Source organism: Triticum urartu, chromosome 5A (genome assembly GCF_056163025.1).
Source record: "Triticum urartu cultivar PI428250 chromosome 5A, HENAU_Tu73, whole genome shotgun sequence".
Taxonomy (NCBI): Eukaryota; Viridiplantae; Streptophyta; class Magnoliopsida; order Poales; family Poaceae; genus Triticum; species Triticum urartu.
The window spans coordinates 489836783-489856083 of record NC_141877.1 but is presented as its reverse complement, the minus strand read 5'-3'; the positions used below and the strand labels follow the sequence as shown (position 1 = coordinate 489856083).

General features: G+C 46.2%; 2 protein-coding genes across 4 annotated transcripts; one reads left to right on the top strand and one right to left on the bottom strand.

Moving 5' to 3' along the window:
• Positions 1 to 7: 7 nt before the first annotated feature.
• On the top strand, positions 8 to 7160 carry LOC125509999 (beta-glucosidase 31-like). Of its 2 annotated transcripts, none has more exons than XM_048675082.2 (13): positions 8 to 307; positions 4431 to 4494; positions 4587 to 4645; positions 4731 to 4806; positions 4914 to 4985; positions 5095 to 5182; positions 5289 to 5544; positions 5641 to 5756; positions 5842 to 6065; positions 6143 to 6168; positions 6290 to 6404; positions 6525 to 6627; positions 6721 to 7160. In XM_048675082.2, exons 1-13 carry the CDS (start codon positions 152 to 154, stop codon positions 6935 to 6937), a joined length of 1572 nt encoding a protein of 523 aa, XP_048531039.1. In that variant the 5' UTR covers positions 8 to 151; the 3' UTR covers positions 6938 to 7160. The 2 variants fall into 2 exon arrangements, with proteins under 2 accessions (XP_048531039.1, XP_048531038.1); XM_048675081.2 differs by having other exon boundaries at positions 4719 to 4806.
• A 1905-nt stretch (positions 7161 to 9065) lies between these two features.
• On the bottom strand, positions 9066 to 11405 carry LOC125510001 (F-box protein At5g07610-like). Of its 2 annotated transcripts, XM_087521344.1 has the most exons (3): positions 10257 to 11405; positions 10007 to 10181; positions 9066 to 9366 (listed from the first exon to the last, which is right to left on the bottom strand). In XM_087521344.1, the coding sequence occupies exons 1-3, from the start codon at positions 11145 to 11147 to the stop codon at positions 9293 to 9295; spliced, it is 1140 nt and encodes a 379-aa protein (XP_087377470.1). In that variant the 5' UTR covers positions 11148 to 11405; the 3' UTR covers positions 9066 to 9292. The 2 variants fall into 2 exon arrangements, with proteins under 2 accessions (XP_087377470.1, XP_048531040.1); XM_048675083.2 differs by having other exon boundaries at positions 10007 to 11401.
• Between the last annotated feature and the right edge of the window lie 7896 nt (positions 11406 to 19301).

The window sequence follows — 19301 nt, the reverse complement described above, 5'->3', positions numbered from 1 at the left end:
TTCCCAAGCCTTAGCGGCCGCAGAGCACCGGGAACGGCATATAAAGAGACCATCACCCAACATCAGTTCATCACCCACCACCACCGCCGAGACAGCGCGCAGTGCCGGTGAATCGACGACAGAGCTAGCAGCAGCTGTCTATATATAGGCGATGAGGACAGCCGGCCGGACGCCGGCGACGAGGGCGATCTCCTGCGTCCTTCTCCTCCTACTCGCCGTCGCGTCTCAAGGGGCCGCCGCCGCGGCCATCACCAAAGGCGACTTCCCCCAAGGGTTCGTCTTCGGCACCGGCTCCTCCGCTTACCAGGTACGCGGCGCACTGCTATGCCACTCAGCTCACGCCGGCCAGGCCCGGCCACCCGCCTCGCCCTAGCCCTCGCCCTCGCCCTCGCCGTTGCATGCATCGTACTAGTATATCGCCGGTGGTTCGTGCGTCCTAGGGATTTCTCCTGTCGCAGCTGACAGCCACACGAAAATCTCCGTAATTGAAACAGACAGAGAAACTATGTTTTTGAGTTTTTCAGAGAAACTACGTAACCTAGTACAAATTTCTCCATCAGGAAACAAACGTACTTGCTTCTGTGCTATTAGTATCAAGAACAGTACTACTAGTGTACTACTCCCTCCGTTCCGAATTAGTTGTCTTAGATAAAATTTTCTAGATACGGATGTATATCTCGTATCTAGACAAATCTAAGATAACTAATTAGGAACGGAGATAATATTTTTATCTTTATCTTTGTGCAGGGCATGGAATTGCTGCCAAGTGGCACATGCTGACTTGTTGGTCGATGTCCTCTATTTATTTATTTTTGCGGGCAATATCTAGCATCATCATCTCTCTCAAAAAAAACGTTCATACATGCAAGCATCGAAAGATCTCCTCTTTATTACTCCCTCCGTCCCACAATATAAGCTATGCTAGCTTGCAAAAACGTCCTATATTATAGGACGGAGGGCCTTCAAAGGAAATATTAGAGGGGTTGCATTTGCATACCGTGTGCCGGTGTGCAGTTTTCCCTTTCCTTGTGTCATTTTCCTGCCCCTGGCCTTCCCTTTTTCCTTCACCAGCTGCTCCTTGCCTTTTTCTCGACGACATTTTCGGTCACACGTGACACGTCCTATATATATTGTTAAAGTGAACTGAGCCATCAATCGGACGGGTGGAACAGGGCGCGCAACAAAGTAACGGACATGAAATTTCCGCGGCCAAAGAGCATTTTTCTCTTTATTTTCCACGTGTTCTGGCCATGTTTTTTTCTAATCTGATCAGAAGCGAATGAACAATGTGGGCATGTGGCGATGCTGGATAACTAATGTTTCATTCCTGAGTATACTTGTACTTGTGTTGATGCAACAGCAGGGTGGTCCAATGTCCAAAAAAGTCAAAACTGTAGAAGTAGTTCATGACGTGCAGTTGCTTAAATTCAGGGTCCAACACAAAGCTTTCTTTCTAATGTCATATCCCTAAACTCGATCCAAGTTACGCAACCAGTTTCTTTTGGTAGTTCTGCAAAACGACGTGGTGGTTTCAGTTAAATGAAATCGGAGAGGATGCTCCCTTTATTATAAAAAAAGTAATAAAAAGTTAAGCAACCAGTCACAGGCACAAAGCTTTCTTTCTAACGTCATATCCCTAAAGTCAATCCCAGTTAATCAACCAGTTTCTTTTGGTAGTTGTAAAAAGACGTGGCGGTTTCAGTTAAATGAAATCGGAGAAGATTCCTCCTTTTATTATTAAAAAAAGTAATAAAAAATTAAGCAACTAGTCACAGGCAGCCTATGCTTACACTCTGTTCCTGCCAACGACGTTTTCGTCCCATATAGTCTTTCAGAAAACAACCCAAATGCCATTTCCTCACCAGTTTCTTTCGTCGACTTCATTTCGACGTCACCAGGCTAATTTCTCTTTCGGCTACTTCTTTCTGGTTTTGGCTGGAGCGAAACAGAGCATCTTAATAAGTGAAAGCTGCAAATAGGCCGTCATGTTTGCAGGATTGGAACCATAAATATCCCAAAGCTCTCAAGACTCTAGAGTGGAGGGAGAAAAAAAAATAGCGGTCCATCTTATGTTGCTACGGGTTAGGACCTGAGAATTCAGACAAGGGTAAAAACTAAGAAAAAGGGGTCCAAAATTTTTTTTTTAAAGAAAAGGTGGCTGAGTGCCAACCTTATATTTCAAAACAGGTTAGAAACCTGTGAAAGTCACATGTTACATTGGTCTTGTGAAGTGCACCCAGGTGCAAAACACAAGAAGAAGAGATTGGTAAGGGGAGGAAGACTACAGGAGCAAGGAGGGGAAAGCAACAGCAGAGTTGGCAGATTAGCCAGTAAACAGAGTACACCAGAAGAGAAGATCAGTCTTGTCTTGCTGCCTATTTGTCCTGTTGCTCCATAGTCGAATGAGATCAGCTGCATAATACCTGACCATAGCTTTGAATGAAAAACTCGATCATTGCGGGCATGCCATGCAGTGACAGCACAAGCAGCAAAAGCCACATTCCATTTACGCCTAAAAGGCAACCGCGTACCAGCTGCTTCGACAAAAGAAAGGATGTCGGATGATGCAAGCGCCAAGGATCCCAACCCCAAGGTGTTCCATAAAGCAGATGCTGCCCTGCAATGCAACACAAGGTGACCAATGCTCTCTAACGCAGGGCAGGTATCGCAGTCGGCAAACGGAGCAATGGCAGACCTGCTTTTCCTGAACATGTTATCTCTAGTGTTAAGCCTCCCCCAGAAAGCTAACCAAAGGAATGTTCTATGCTTGAGGGGGATTAACGAGTCCCAAATCCATGATTCTGCTGCACACTTGACCCCTCGGAAGGTGAGCAACTGGTAAAAATAACTGGTGCTTATGCGGCTCCCAGTTACTGACGGAGAACGAGCGTCCTCGGCTGCATCGTCAGGGGCCACCTCTTGAAGGAGAAGATGGAGGGCTGCTAACTCCATTGCGGCCGCATGGGTAAGGTTTGGGTGAAGCTGCACCACCCAGGAACCATGACTGAACTGGGACCGAACCGAGCAGGTTGGCCTTCTCGCAAAAGAGAAGAGCACCGGGAAGACCTACCTTAACCTGCCAACCTGGAGCCACTGATCATGCCAAAAGGAGATTAGGTCACCAGAGCCCAGCACACAGCGCGACGAGCTGATCACCAAAGGAATGTACTCCTTGAAACCTCTCCACATGGCCGTGTCCCTGCTACCAGAACTGTGAGGCACATCTCTCTTACAGTATTGTGTGGCGAACCATTGGTAACACGGAACCTCAGAAAATTGCAGAACTCTAGTGACGAACTTGCATAGCATGGCCTGATCATGCGCTTGCAAGTTTCGGACGCCCAAGCCCCCATTTGCTCGAGGAAGAGTAACTTTGTCCCATGCCACAAGACACTGACCTCCTTTGACCTTGTTTTTGCCCTGCCAGAAGAAAGCTCGCAACAGACTGTCCAGAGTGTCGATGGATTCTTTGGGCCAGGGGAAACATGACATGAAATAACTCGGGATGCCAGCAAGAACAGAGTTAATGAGGGTGAGCCTTCCACCCATGGAAAGGAAAGTGGCCAGCCAACCGGACAGTCTCCGATCCACCTTATGAATAACAGGAAGCAGCATGCCATGCGTAAGCTTATGTAGAGACAACGGCAAACCCAGGTAAGTGCAAGGGAAGGCCGATACAGGGCAGCCGAGGAGCTGGGCAATCTCATCAGCCACACACGCATCCATAGAGACAGGTACAAGCGTGCTCTTGTGGAAGTTGATCTTCAGCCCAGAGAAGTCTGAGAAGCAGGTGAGGATGCTCTTGATGACAGACGCCTGTTTCAAGTCGCCTCGAAACAGTATCAACGTGTCGTCTGTGTACTGTAGCACTGGGAAGAACCTGTCCGAGCCCAGGGGATGTAGCAGGGTACCCTCCTGGAAGTGGTGACAACATATCCTCTGCAGCACGTCCGCAACTAAGATGAAGAGGTACGGGGACAGAGGATCACCTTGCCGGAACCCTCGTTTGGCAAGGATAGGATCGCCCATCTCACCATTGATCAGAACTCGAGAGCGTCCGGTGGAAAGTAGAGAACGAACCCACTGATTCCAGGTTGAAGGGAAGCCTCGGGCCTCAAGCACTTGATCCAGACAGTGCCAACTGACAGAATCAAAAGCTTTGTGAAAATCCAACTTCAAGGCAACAACTGGCAACCTCCGTTTATGAGCATACTGTATCATCTCAGCAGCCAAAGCAATAATAATAATAATAATAATAATAATAATAATAATAATAATAATAATAATAATAATAATAATCATTAGAGAGAATGGTCAAAACTAACTGCCTTTGCTCTTAAGGCTCTGCTGTCTGAAATCAGAATTCAGATAACAAGTTTATATAAAATACTTTGTTGTGCGTACCGATCTGAATATTTGGCTGGTTCCAGATTGAAGGTGCGGTTGCAGAGGACGGAAGAAAACCCAGCATCTGGGACACATTCACACACTCAGGTTTATTCACAGGCTCCCCCACGCCATGTGGGCCTGAATCTACCACGCATTATCGCATTGCGAATTGTAACATGGAGTTTTAACGTCCACAGGCTACTCTGCTGATGGAGCCACTGCTGATGTGACTGCAGATCAGTATCATAAGTACAAGGTTAGTTTGTGAGACCAAGTGATGTTAAACAGATGAATTTTCAGAACAAGAATTGGGTGCTAAACTCACTCAGATAAACAACCAGGAAGATGTAAAGCTTTTGAGCCAGATGGGCGTGGACGCGTATAGATTTTCCATTGCCTGGCCTCGGCTTATTCCTGGTAAGGTCATACCGACAGTATTAGTAAAAGCACCACATGTATTAAATAATGTGTTTCAGAGAAGTTAAGAATGGCACTGAACTGACTTCTGTTTGCAATCCATGAAGATGGCCGAGGAGCTGTCAATCCAAAGGGACTGGAGTACTACAACAACCTTATCAATGAACTCCTGAGTCATGGTATTTGATCCTTGGCATACTGAATCCTTCATTTACGAATGAAATTACAAGATTTCCAAATGTCCAGCTGTGCAGAGATAAATCGTGCATCTTCCTGTGTTTCCTGTAGGAATTCAGCCTCACGTGACGATATATCATTTCGACTTCCCTCAGGCTCTTCAAGATGAATACCATGGGATGCTTAGTCGTAAATTCATGTAATTTCTTCTTGCCCTATTATTCAATGTCATTAGTGCAAGTGCAATTTCATAAGGGAAGAAAAAAATAATGGTTCTTCTTACCTTTTTTGTCACATGGTTGCAGAGATGACTACACGGCGTATGCAGATGTGTGCTTCAAGAACTTTGGTGACAGGGTGAAATACTGGAGCACCGTGAATGAGCCAAACATTGAGCCCATTGGCGGATACGATATAGGATTCTTTCCACCACAGCGATGCTCCTCCCCCTTCGGCATCAATTGCAACAATGGCAACTCTACCACTGAGCCCTACATAGTAGCTCACCATCTTCTGCTTGCACATGCCTCAGCAGCGTCCCTGTATAAAGAGAAGTACCAGGTTAGGAACAATGCCACCTTTTACAGAACCAACATGTTCATTTGAGATTAGCCATTCTCACATGTGCAATATTCCTTCTTATTTCTTGTTAATCAGGCCAAGCAAGGAGGAAAAATTGGACTCACATTGCTCTGCTGGTGGCACGAGCCTGCGACACAAGCACCTGAGGATATAGCAGCAGCTGCAAGGATGAATGACTTCCACATTGGATGGTATGTTCTTCTACAGTTCAAGTTCAACAAGGACAGCTAGAATGTGTGTGTAACTACAGCTAAAGATCTTGTGATCATGACACAGGTTTATGCATCCATTGGTACATGGAGACTACCCCCCAGTGATGAGGAAGAATGTTGGGTCCAGGCTACCATCTTTCACTGCTGAAGAGCTGAAGAGAGTGCTTGGGTCTTTTGACTTTGTAGGATTTAACCACTACGGTGCCGCATATGTGAAGGCTGATCTTAGCAAACTGGATCAGAAGCTGAGAGATTTCATGGGTGATGCAGCCGTGAAATATGACACCAGTAAGAACATGTGTTATATGTGCCATAATGCAATGAGAGGAATGAAACCTAACTCTTCTGCAAATGTATTCTTGCAGTGCCATTTTTGAACTCAAAGAACCAGGTATTTTATGATACAAGTCATTCCATTACTAATCAGTTTAGTTTGAAAATGAACTTTGTTCCTTTGTTCCCAATAAACTAAATCATTTGTATGTCTGCATGACTAAAATTAAATGCAACAGCTCCTCTTTGGGTCGAAAATGGGTCTGATGTCATCAACAGCGTGGTCTATGAGGAAAATGCTGGAGCATCTGCAGGTCAAATACAAGAACCCTGTGGTCATGATCCACGAGAATGGTAAATTCTACTGACCGAAATTTCAGCTACCTTAAAATGCATGATTCTGTAAGGTCATCAACTTTTGATCACTCATAAATCTGAAATACGTACCATTTCGTCAATGATCATATCCATCAGGAGCTGCCAGCATTGCTGATCCCTCCAGTGGGAACGCCCCCGACGACGAGTTCAGGTCGCAGTACCTGCAGGATTACATCGAGGCGACCCTCCAATCCAGCAGGTACCAACACCATCCATTCATCTGAGTAGAGGACACCTGAAAGAAACTCATGCAGTTTGCTCACCATTTTCCTCTCTGTTGCTGGGTGGTCAGGTACGGCTCGAATGTGGAGGGCTATTTCGTGTGGTCATTCCTGGACGTGTTCGAGTACCTCTACGGCTACCGCATGGGCTTTGGCCTCTACGGTGTGGACTTCAGCTCCAAGGAGAGGACGAGGTACCAGAAGCACTCCGCCAAGTGGTTCGCCGGTTTCCTCCATGGTGGTGAGCTCAGGCCGGTGGCTCTGCCCGGCAAGGCCTATTCCCAATGATCTTGACGCTTCTTCAGGCCTTCATAGCCAGCAAAGAGAAGGATGCACGAATAATCCTGGATAGTTGCGTGTTAATTTTGGATGGAAGTTGAATTTAGCTTGGCCAGTAGGTTTTACAGGTCTCTGCTTCTTTGGATTCGATTGTTCCTAATCCTATGTATATGTTTACGTCGATGTATATGCTAAAAATATTAATACATTGCTACACAAATTGTCGGGTTTAGTCATTAGTCTGTGAGTAAAATCACATACCTGAATTTAGACAGTATCTGCGAAGTCTCAATTTTGGTTTCAGTGGCATATACATGGGCTGTAAAGATGAAGGAGCCACATACATGTGCCTGATATTGTCGCAATGTCCAGATGACCAAACAAAGGTAGTGCCTCCCTGCTACAAGCATAATCCAAGAGAAACAGCAGCAGCACTCATTCAGCATTCTCTCATAATAACTGATTCAGTATTCTGGTACAGTGATCAGAACTATTCATGCAGCAGCCAATAACTATTAAGCCAGTAAAATCATGATTTGTCCAGACTAGCACACAGAATATGACGCCGGCGCCGGTGCCAGTGCTTGACAGAATATGACAACAATCTGACACTGAAGATGATCTCCAAATGTAAGTGCTTGTATGGTCAACCAACAACAAATCAAGCCCAGCTACAACCAATACATAGTTAACACAGACATGACTAATTCTGCACAATCTTCACTAGCAACTAGATACGAATTGTTGCTACCAGTCATCAGGATTACTTGTTCTCTCCTATTTATTCTGCTGTCAAATAAATGTCTTCTCTCAGCGTGTGATTGGTTCTGATATATGTGGGATCGGTTCACACATGAGGCTTCTAAGCAGCTCCGGCTAACTACGAAGAAAACAATAATATCAGTAATTCTGATTCTCATTACTCACCCAGACGAAGATTAAGCTGTAAATTCTCAGCTAGTTCCAAACGTAAAATCTGGCAACATAGTTACAGAGTTTATTGGATGTGCACATCAAACAATGCAGATGCTGGGGGCATCGCTTCCTTTCTATAAAAAAAAAGGGTTATGGAGTCAATGCTCGAACGTTCCCAGGTAAATCAGTTTAGCAAAAATATCAGATGGAAACTACTCCCTCCGTTCCAAATTACTCGTCGCAGAAATGGATGTATCTAGAACTAAAATACATCTAGATACATCCATACCTGCGACAAGTAATTCGGAACGGAGGGAGTAACAAACAGAGAGAGGTAACACGAGGCACAAAATTGGAAGAGGCGTCTGTAGATTTGTACTGATAGTCTGATACTATACTGTTTACATAGTCTTCAGTTTCCATCAGGTGACAACAGCTTGGTAAATACCTCCAGATAGACGGCCAGGATGACTTGGCTAAGTGGGGAAGAGGATTATACTAGGGACCAGGGGGTGATGCAAACAGGTAGTAGGTTGAAACTTCTTACATGATGAAAACATCAACAAGGGAAATCTAATCTACGCAACAAACTGAACATCCAGTCTCTGACAAACTTATCCTAACTGACAAGAATCAGAAGAAGAAAAATAAGATCACGGTGATCCTACCGTCTTAAATGGCAACATCCTCCACCAGAATAAAACACCGAGCCCCCGAATTATCGTGCCGCAGTTGCCTATCATGGCATGTGAGGACATAAAATGTTCAAGTACATAGCTAATATGACTAAATCGAGGATATGAAAGATTATTGGTCTAAATGTCCACAATGAAATAGAGACTGAAAATTATATATTCTTCTAGTATGACAAAGTGTTGCTCCAACAGGTGCCTTAAAATAGGGCACCCATAAGAAGACGACCATGATGTATTTTGCAACACCTGTTTTAGGGCATCTATTAGAGTTGGGAGGTTTTTGGTGTTGTAAAAAAGCACTTTTAGGTGGCAAATTTTGCTCCAACCACAGTTTAGTGCCTTATTATAGGGCACCTATTGGAGATGCTCTAAGAAGTAGGGCCAGGAGATAGGAGCTAGATCGCGGTTGCCCTCAAAATATGATCTACCGTAGGTGGTGACATCTGAGGAACATATGTGCATGAGAGAACTATAGGATTCTCTCTGGGACTTTGGTCCTTGAAAAAGAATACAAAACGTGCAAGAAGAAACACAAGTGGTCACATCCAATAAAATACCACATAATACGCAGCTTGTTTACAACTGAAACAAATTTGATCCCAATCTACTAGATAGGTCGCAAACAGCTTAAATACTAGGAGGATACACAGTTTGCAGGATTATATCAAAATGTTGACAAGGTAATAAATAAATAAACATGTACGTATCAGAAGCAAAATGCACATCACGGGTTCAATTAACACATTATGGTAGCTTATCTGATAGGACAATTAGGTGATGTACTGCTTGACATTTCAGTTCCATCATCTCTACCACCAGCTGCCCAGTCTACAAGCAAAAGAAAACAAATAAAGTAACCAAAAAATCTATAAAAAATTAACACAGAAAGAGAGGGTGAAGGTGCAACAGTTACGACTTGCATCAATTTACCACTACATATCATGTAACCTGAGCATATCGCTAGCTTTTGACTCAAGGTTAGGAATAGGTCAATAAAGCAATATATAGTACCTATTAGAGCACACTTTCTCTAAACAAAACGAATCATTCCAAACAGTAATGATCACCTACCTACTAATAAAGCCATTTTCAGACTGTTGAGCCAATCAAAGGAAATGAGTTTTCCAGAACTACTCTGGAGTGAAGTTATTCCATGCTAAGTCAGATGCACTAATGGTAATATTCTTGAACGAATACATTCTGGTGGAGAAAAATATCTCGACTGCTTAAATTTGAATACCTTATAGTAAGTAAGTAAATAAAAACATAATGAACTATAGACAAGAGACAGTAATAAAAATAATTCTGCTTTCACATGGTCCAATGAAATATATACAAACATCACCATGAGTTCAGAAACTGAGGAAGCAAGCATATTACTTATGCATGAATTGCTAGGCAACCTTTAACCACACAACAAAAGTTAATTAGTGTTTGTTACTATTGCAATGCAAGGGTCGGCTATTACCTGCAGCATAAAAGCTTGTGTAGGGAAAATAGGTGAAGATGGAGTTGAACTGGAATCGGTTATTGAACTGCATTGAGTCGAGTTGAATCATGAAAGAACCACTAGATGTCCCCAGAAATATCACATTGTGATCCTCCTCGTACCCATGTATCCTGGTCCAGAAGACCTGGACGGACTGTCTTGGCCAAAGGTGCATTGTCAGTTCAATGGTTTTCTGAAGGACCCATGTAGCAACATCATCAGAACTGACCTTCCGCTTCCATAACTGCATGGTCAGTTCTGTCAAGATGATGAGTCCAAGACTACTTTCCTCTGTCCGCATGATCTGATAGTCAGAACAACCGTCGTCTACTGGCTTCTCAATTGTAACAAGCTTCTGCATTTTAAAATCAAACTCAAGAATGCAACCTTCAATCTGGCAACACCACCAGTAAAGTGCATTCCCAACCAGGACGCTGGACTTTCTCCAAGAAAACAATGTGTACCAGTCTTTAGTCGTTGAGATAACATTTCCCCATAGGCCAGACCTGGATTTGTAGAGGCACACAGATAGACTTGCGTGGTCTTGGCCACCTCGCACCAAAGCCAATTTAAAAGAGCTCAGGCCACAATCACCGTGCACATGGCCAGGGTCATCATCACCAGCAGCGCAGAGCACCGCCGCGCATAGGATCTCCCTCTCTCTAGCGTTGCCGAACTCTGGTGGAAAAGCTACTCGGTGCTGGCGACCGGAGATGGGGTTCCACACGACGGCCTCGGGTTGTTTCTTGTTGAGGAAAAGGGCGAGGCCGTGATGGCATTCCACGAAGTCCAAGTCCAACCCCTCGTGGCGGCAGCGCTGCGGCAGGGAGAAACGCGCGGCCGGGATGCGGTCGGGCGGGTCCAGCGTGGGAGTGAAGACGTAACCGACATCTAGGTCGAAGTAGAAGCAGCCGAGGAGTGGGGGCTTCCGGTGGTGCGCGCGGAAGCGGCGGCGGAAACCCGGATCCGAGACGAGGCGGCGCCAGCGCTTGCAGACCACGGAGGCGCGGAGGAGGGACGACGGCTGCGGAGGAAGGAGGAGTAGGATCTCACGGAGGAGGTCGTCGTTGTCCAGCGGCATGACGGGGGACGCGAGACGGCGGCGGCGGCGGCGGACCATGGAAACCTCGCAAATTTCTCGTTTGGGGGCCAATGGTTTAGCCGGCTTGAGATTTGCCCCCTTGCAAACCTGTACCTTTTTCCTTTTTCTTTTGGAAAACGCTTACCTTCAGCCCCGTCGTCTTCGTGTCCGTCGGATTGACCTAATCGGACGGCCGAGAGCAATCCCATCATATTCACGTTTCTGCAGTTCGGGCTTTGTTTCAGACTAGTGCACATGCAACGCACGTTTCCACCAATACACATAATTCATTTGTGAGCGACCATAAAATAATGATGCACAACAATAAGCATATTTAAAGCACATCACCAGTAAAGAGACGTAAATGATGTACATAATTCAAAAACATAACATCATATGAACATGGGACTAATTAGTAATCATGCACACAAGGCATGTCTCAGTAGATGTATAGATTAAGTCAAACACAAGAGACCTTACAAATTTATGTTCAAATTTTGTGGTAAAAGAACCAAGAGCAAAACCTGAAATGCTGCAATACAATCGAAGGAAAATCAGATATATCTTTTGTCTAATATATGCTTAAGAAATTCTCACACAAAATAGGATATTTTCTTTAAAATTTGGTAAGTATATCAAATACTGGAGTAAATGGAATACAAATGATCCCTTCGTCTCCAAAGAATAGGAGGGGTGTGTCTCAATCTATTCTGAAACATAGTCATGGATAATATATAGACAAAACATCTGCCCGTCCGGTGAGTACATCATTCATCATATTCAGCTCCATACTGTTACAACAAATCAAGAAGGATGGAAACGATAGTACCAACTTACACACAAAATAAGCTTAGCTCTTACTTCATCTGCCCGTTCTTGGCTTGTTGTGCGTCTCTTTGTCTTGGTTGCCGGGAGCTCCACAGTCATCTCCTTATCAGCAGTTGGCTGCATAGAGTCTTCTTGTTTGCCAGGAATGAACTGGCGAGATCTCCCCACCAATCCTGAAGATTATCGGTGACAGAAGGAGCGGGGACAGCGTCAAGATGAGTCGATCTAAGACCGCGATGCCATACCTGTTGAGCATATACGCACTAAAGCATGGTGAGGTCGACAATGTCCTCTTCCTGCTCAGAGAAAACAGGGCAAAATATGGTCCTGCAGCCCTCTTCTGACCTGACGATCCGATGTCCATACTCAATGCTGCGAAGCCAAGCAAATGAAAATCTTGCAGTTCAGTGGCACCCAGCTATTCCAAAGTGCGTTGGCACCAGGAAAGCAAACAGCTCCTTCCGAAAGAATAATGTACTGGTTTGTGTATAGAACACTTCACAAATTCTGCACCCTAACCTCCAGCACAACTGCCGCCAGAACTCAACAAAGCACTCTGCCGGTCTCTTTAGCACAACAAATTCAACTCATAGTTTTGCTCGATCTTTATCTGCTCACCGGAAAGTTCAACAGGAATGGTCTCATACTAAAAAACAGTGTGTTCAATGCAGGCACCACCTGAATGCTTCCTGGTTGGAGAACTTCCAATCATTCACATCATTCTTCAGCCACACGATCACCTCTTCACAACCTAGGTATATCAAACAAGGCCAACCTTACTCCTAGAATCAAGCTGTGCATCTCTACATTTGGGCTCTAAAATTCCAGCACGAAACTGAACCGAAATCCTGTTAGATGCTTAGGAAACATGTATAGTTATGTGATTACCTTCTCAAACATCCTCTTTGTAAAATTCATCCTCGCAATCAGAAAGAAACCATGCTCAAGACCTGCAGAAAACATTTCATCATTGTTACCTAAAAAATAAATAATTTATGTTAGTTCTGCCTTGAGAAAAGAATGGTCAATTCGGTTCAGAGAAACATGTTATAAAGGAAAAAAATATTAATTAGCAAAGTTGTAGCTTGCAGACTGTCCCGTTCATCATGACCAATGTAGTAATTTAGATAACAATATTAGATGGACCAAGAGTATGGCTGTTGTAATCATCCTTGGAATTATTGGACCTTGGAGAGGCGTGTAGTAGCATTTCAAGGGCATATGTACTCTATCTACTGTTTATTTGAAGGCCAAAAATATCTAGTGTCTTACCAATGTTGATTCCTTCCTGCCCATGGTCTCAGTAGCTTGTTTAGACGGTATATTATGTTTATATAGCATTGTAGAAGTAAATACATTGGTAATATAGGAAACTGGATCTCCTGAGTTCAGGTGCTACCTCTGAAAGCAAGAACTTGACAGCCATTATGAGGATAGTCCATGAAAAGGTTCCCCATATGTTAGGTCCATTTATCGGTATAGGAATCTTGTGATAAAATAGCTTGACATGTATTTCCATCAAGCTGTAAAAGCAAAACATATGGATGATAATGAACAGAACCGCACACTATAGAATTATCATATGACTAATGTTGATATTGCTCGAGGAAAAGAATAATATAACCAAACATGACTCTAGATAGTAGATATTAAAATCATGTGAAAAAAATGAAGGCCTCTGCAGTTTAGTCACAATAATTAATTGATTATTAGCATCACATTACCTGTAGGACAGAGAAGGTAGATAAACTGCATCAGTATTTTGGTGTGCCTTTCAACCAGCTTCAATTCTACAAAAGATATGTCATCATAGCAATCTGCCACCATACTAACCTCCCCGTCAGAAATAAGAACTGCATTCCTGTTCAATCAAACAAGGGGGCACAAAAAAATCAATAGAAACACAGTACAAGCCCACTGACTGCTCCTAGTAGTCCACACTCTACTGATGCTACAAGCAGGAACTCCACCTTATCTGATAAAAAAACACCACTCAACATCTGTTAATCAGATAAATCAATAAGCTCGCAGGACAGAAAAGCCAACTACCAACCTAGCTGAAAAATATTGTACATGGTACATTGTACACCCACCTAAATAATAGCTTAAAATATTTACAACTTAAATCAGGTAACTGAAGCACCAAGTGCAGAAAGATAGGATTTGTTTTGGTAGTGGGCAAAAAGCTAACAAATCATGACTTGGTTAATCAGAAAAACGTGTTAAATCTGAGATATACATCCTCTCAAACTCGGTCGCCTTTTCCCAAATATGATTTCTAATATCACATTATTCTTTCCATTGAAAGGATTCAAAATAATACTGGCATATGAGGATTATAACAAGGGATTGGCCCAACTGTAACAAATAAAAGGGGTTCGTTTGAAAGCAAAAATGATAAATACTGCAATCCAATGGAGGTCGAGAGAACATATAAGCAAGAATTAAGATATTTCTCACTTCTTGTATAAAAGTAATTTCATAAAATCATGTCCCACTGACCAATAAAAAATATTTGTTATGAAGTAAGATGAATCTAGGCCTACATTATAAAGTGATTCATACTGCCGAGATAAGTCTGATGGACCTGATTGTCCCCATGGTGTGTGTTGAACATGTGTACATGTACGTAGGTCTGGGTCCTGTATGCAGTACATGTTGTATCTGTCTTTCTCTGTATGTACGTGTATCTTAGGAGACAAGATACCGGTCGGACCCCTTGTACCTATATATATATGTGCCTAGTGCACGATCAATCAATTATCGATGCACCAAATCATTCTCTACATGGTATCTATCGCAAGTCGATCTTCCCGCTTCCGCTAACCCTAGCTGCCGCCGCCGCGATCTCCCGCCGCCGCCGCCCCAAGCCGCCGCCGCCGCGATCTCCCGCCGCCGCCGCCTCCACCTCTCCTCCCCACGCGCCCTCCCTCCACCGCGCGCCTCCTTCCCCACGCCGCGCCGCCCCTCCCCGCCGCGTCGCCTACCTCCCGCCGCCGCGCCGCTCCTCTCGAGCCGCACCGCCGCCTCCCTCCCACGATCCCGCCGCCATGTCGCCCAACGACTCCACCTACTCCAACCCCTTCGCCGTCGACCCCGCTGAAATCCGCGACATCAACGTCCACGCACGCGTCCCCGTCATCCTTGACGCCTCCAACTCCACGTACTTCGTGTGGAAGACGTACTTCACGCTGCTCTTCCGCGAGAACAATCTCATGGACCACGTGGATGGCACCGTGGACTCCTGCGCCATGGTGGATGACGCCGAGTGGACCGCGATCGACGCCACGATCATCCGGTGGTTCTTCCACTACTAGGAAAAGGCCTACTAGTGGCGCACCAGTTTTGCCTACTAATGGCGCACTACTGGTGCGCCACTAGTACCACACCACTAGTATTTTTTATTGGTGCGCTATTAGTATACTAGATACTAACGGCGCATCTGTAGTGCGCCATTAGTATGCCTAGAGGTGCGTCATTACTATCTGACTTAGTAATGGCGCACCACATAGAAGTGCGCCATTAGTAATAATTTTTTTCATTTTTTTTTTAAATTTCAATTTTTTTTATTTTTTTTTCTTAATCTTGGGTCACTATGGCTTAATCTTGGGTCAATATGCTTAATCTCAGGTCAAATTGCACTCCGTGGTCAAACTTCCCAAAAGGTCACTAATCTTCACACTACTCCAACCCAAGCACACTTAACTTCAGAGTTCTATCCAACCCCAGCACCAGCTCACTTCATAGACACTTATTGATATATCTAGCATATCAATCCTATTAAACCTTGTTAATGTTTAGGACTTTGTTCATGTTCATGAGTGTGATGAAATTTTGAAAAAATATTTCAAACTTCCGTTCATATTACGTATCATATTATGAAAAAAAAAATCTGAAAAAAATCGAAACTAATTTTTTTTCTGTTACTAGTGGCGCACCTAGCATACGGTGCGCCACTAGTAAGTTTGAATTTTTTTGAATTTTTTTGCCTCCAGATCTTAAAAGCCTCGTAACTTTTTTTCTGTTAGGTTTTTGAGGATTTTGAAAATGTTTAACGGGGTTCCCCCCTGTTAAAGCGGATGTAATTTTTCGAGTAGATGATTTTTTATATAGAAAACCTTTTAATCCGAGTTCGTATGCAAAAGTTATGCCCATTTTACATATTCCAGAGAGATTTTGTAAATAAAGTCGAAATTCATATTTGTAAATTCTCCCAACAACTAGACCACATATCACATGAGAAACTTATTTTCTTTTATTTTTTTGACATTTTCATCATTTTATTTTATTTTTAAAAAAACTGAAAAGGCGGTCCAGGAGGGTGCATGCGAGGGAATTTTTGGACCAAGTTAGTAATGGCGCACCGTGGGACTAGTAATGGCGCACCACTCCCACGGTGCGCCATTACTAGTTTTCAAAAAATATAAAAAAATTGAAAAAAAATTTACTAGTGGCGCACCACTCCCATGGTGCGCCATTACTAGTTTTGAAAAAAAATAAAAAAAAATTGCAAAAAAAATTTGAATTTTTTTACTAATGGCACACCGTGGATGTGGTGTGCCATTACTAGTTGTCATTACTAGTTTAACTAGTAATGGCGCACCACTCCCACGGTGCGCCATTACTAGTTTTGAAAAAAATTTAAAAAAATCTTGTTACTAATGGCGCACCGTGGATGTGGTGTGCCATTAGTATTTGGACACTAATGGCGCACCAGCACATGGTGCGCCATTAGTATATAGTAGTGGTGCACCACATGTCTGGTGCGCCATTAGTGTCAATTTCATCTATAGCCCTTTTCCTAGTAGTGTTCACCACCATCTCCAAGGACTTGTTCCACACGGTCATGAGCGCCGGCGACGACGCCTGCGCCCTGTGGGTCAAGCTGAACGGCCTCTTCACCGACAACAAGCTTCAGCGCCGTGCTTTTTTGCAACAGGAATTTTTTGACTGTCACCAGGATGAACAGTCCATTGATGACTACTGCCGCCGCCTGAAGACGTTGGCGGACGAGCTCCGTAACATTGGAGCCAAGGTGGACGACGACCTCCTCCTCTGCACGCTCACCGCCGGCCTCAACGAGGACTTCGGCAACGCCGCCTCCAACCTCACCTTGATGCCGGAGCCCTCCTTCCCCAAGTTTATGGTGTACTTGAGGTTGGAGGAGCACCGGATGAAGGGGGTCAAGAAGCGCGTGCAGCACCACGCCCTCGTCGCCGGCACCTCACGCGGCGCCCCTCCACCGGCAGCCCCACCCGCGTCGCGCCAGCAGCCGCCGCCCCCGTGCCTCCGGGGTACTTCCCCCTCCCGCCCGCGCCTTCCGCCCCTCCCGCTGCCCCCAGCAGCCGGGTGGCGGGCGCCGCGGCAACCGCCGCGGGGGCGGCCGCAAGCAGCAACAGGCACCGGGGGGGGGGGGGGCTCGTCAGCAGCAGCAGGTGACTCCCCCATGGACATACGGCACCAACCCGTGGACCGGCGTCGTCCACGCGTACTCCATGCCGGTCCCTCGGGCTCCGGCTCCGGGCATCCTTGGGCCCCGCTTGGCGGGCCACCAAGCCCTCTTCGCTGCGCAGAACGCCGCTCCTTACAGTGGCTACAATGCCGCCCCCCGCCAGCGCCGGCCTACGGGTCCGCGCCCGCCTATGGCGCCGCCGCTTCGGCCTTCGGGGCTGCTCCCGCGCCGGCCTACGGAGGTTCCTACCCTCCTCAGGTGCCGCCGCCATGGGACCCGGCCCTGCTCGCTGCCCTGCACTCCGCCCCGTCACCAAGCTCCTATGGTGGCGGTGGTGACTGGTACATGGACTCGGGCGCCACTGCTCACATGACTGCTCATCCCGGTAACCTCACGTCTGCCACTCCCGTTCATACTCCCACTCGTATCACCGTTGGTAATGGTTCCTCCCTACCCATTACTCACGTTGGTCATATGTCTTTTCCTTCTACTTCCACTCCTGTGTATATGTCTAATGTTCTTGTGTCTCCTGACTTAGTCACCAATCTCATTTCTGTTCGTCGCCTTGCTCGTGAGAATCCTATAACTGTTGAATTTGACGATATCGGTTTTTCTGTGAAGGACGCCCGTACACGAATGGTGCTCCACCGATGTGATAGCCCAGGCGAGCTTTACCCAGTGCATCCCTCTGGCGCCACCACCACCCGTCGCCCCACCGCCTTCGCCGCCAGTGTCGATCTTTGGCATGCCCGTCTTGGTCATCCCAACTCCACCGTTATGCGTCAGATTCTTCAGAGTTTTTCCTTCTCATGTAATAAAGTTGACGATCACACATGTGAGGCTTGCCGTCTTGGCAAGCACGTTCGTCTTTCCTTTAGTGAGTCTACAAACATTTCCACCTTTCCGTTTCAGTTATTGCATAGTGATGTTTGGACGTCCCCGGTTGCTAGCAACACGGGCTATTTATACTATCTGGTGATATTGGATGATTTTACTCATTATGTGTGGACCTTCCCTCTCCGTCGCAAGTCCGACGCTCTTGCCACACTCACCGCTTTTTATTCATATGTCACCACACAGTTTGGTCGTCCTATTCTCGCCTTGCAAACTGAGAACGGCAAGGAGTTTGACAACGTCGCTGTCCGCAATTTACTTGCGTCCCACGGCACCATCTTTTGCCTCACCCGCCCCTACACATCTCAGCAGAATGGTCGCGCCAAGCGCGTCCTTCGCAAGCTGAATGACTATGTCCGCACGTTGCTCTTTCACTCCTACGTGCCTCCTCGGTTCTGGCCGGACGCGCTCGCAACCGCCAGCCTACTCATTAACATTCGCCCCTGTCGTTCCCGCTGGAACTACACCCCTCACCAGCTCCTCTTCGGTGCGGTTCCATCTTATGATGGTCTTCGCATTTTCGGGTGTCTCTGTTATCCTAGCACCGTGTCCACTGCTCCTCACAAACTCGCGCCCTGATCCCTTCCTTGCATCTTTCTTGGATATCCTCCCAACACCAAAGGTTACCGGTGCTATGATCCAGTCTCTCACCGTGTTTTCACTTCGCGGCATGTGTACTTTGATGAGCTCGTGTTCCCGTTTCAGCAGGTACCATCACCTTCGGAGTCTTCTGCGGCGCGGTTCGTCCCTGCCCCCACCTCTGGCGGACCGCCCATCCGCGCCCCGGGTCCGGCCATGCCCGTGCTCCCCGCGCCGGCGGCCCCTGGCGCTGCGGCTCCTGCCGCGGCCCCCGACGCCGCGGCCTCCTCTGCCGTCCCCGCCGCGGCCCCCACCGCGGACCTCGTCGCGGCCCCCACCGCGGACCTCGTCGCGGCCCCCATCGCCGCGACCCCCTCGACTGGCCCCGCCGCAGCTCCCGTGGCGGCCCTCGTCGCGGCCCCCGTCGCACCCCTCACCGA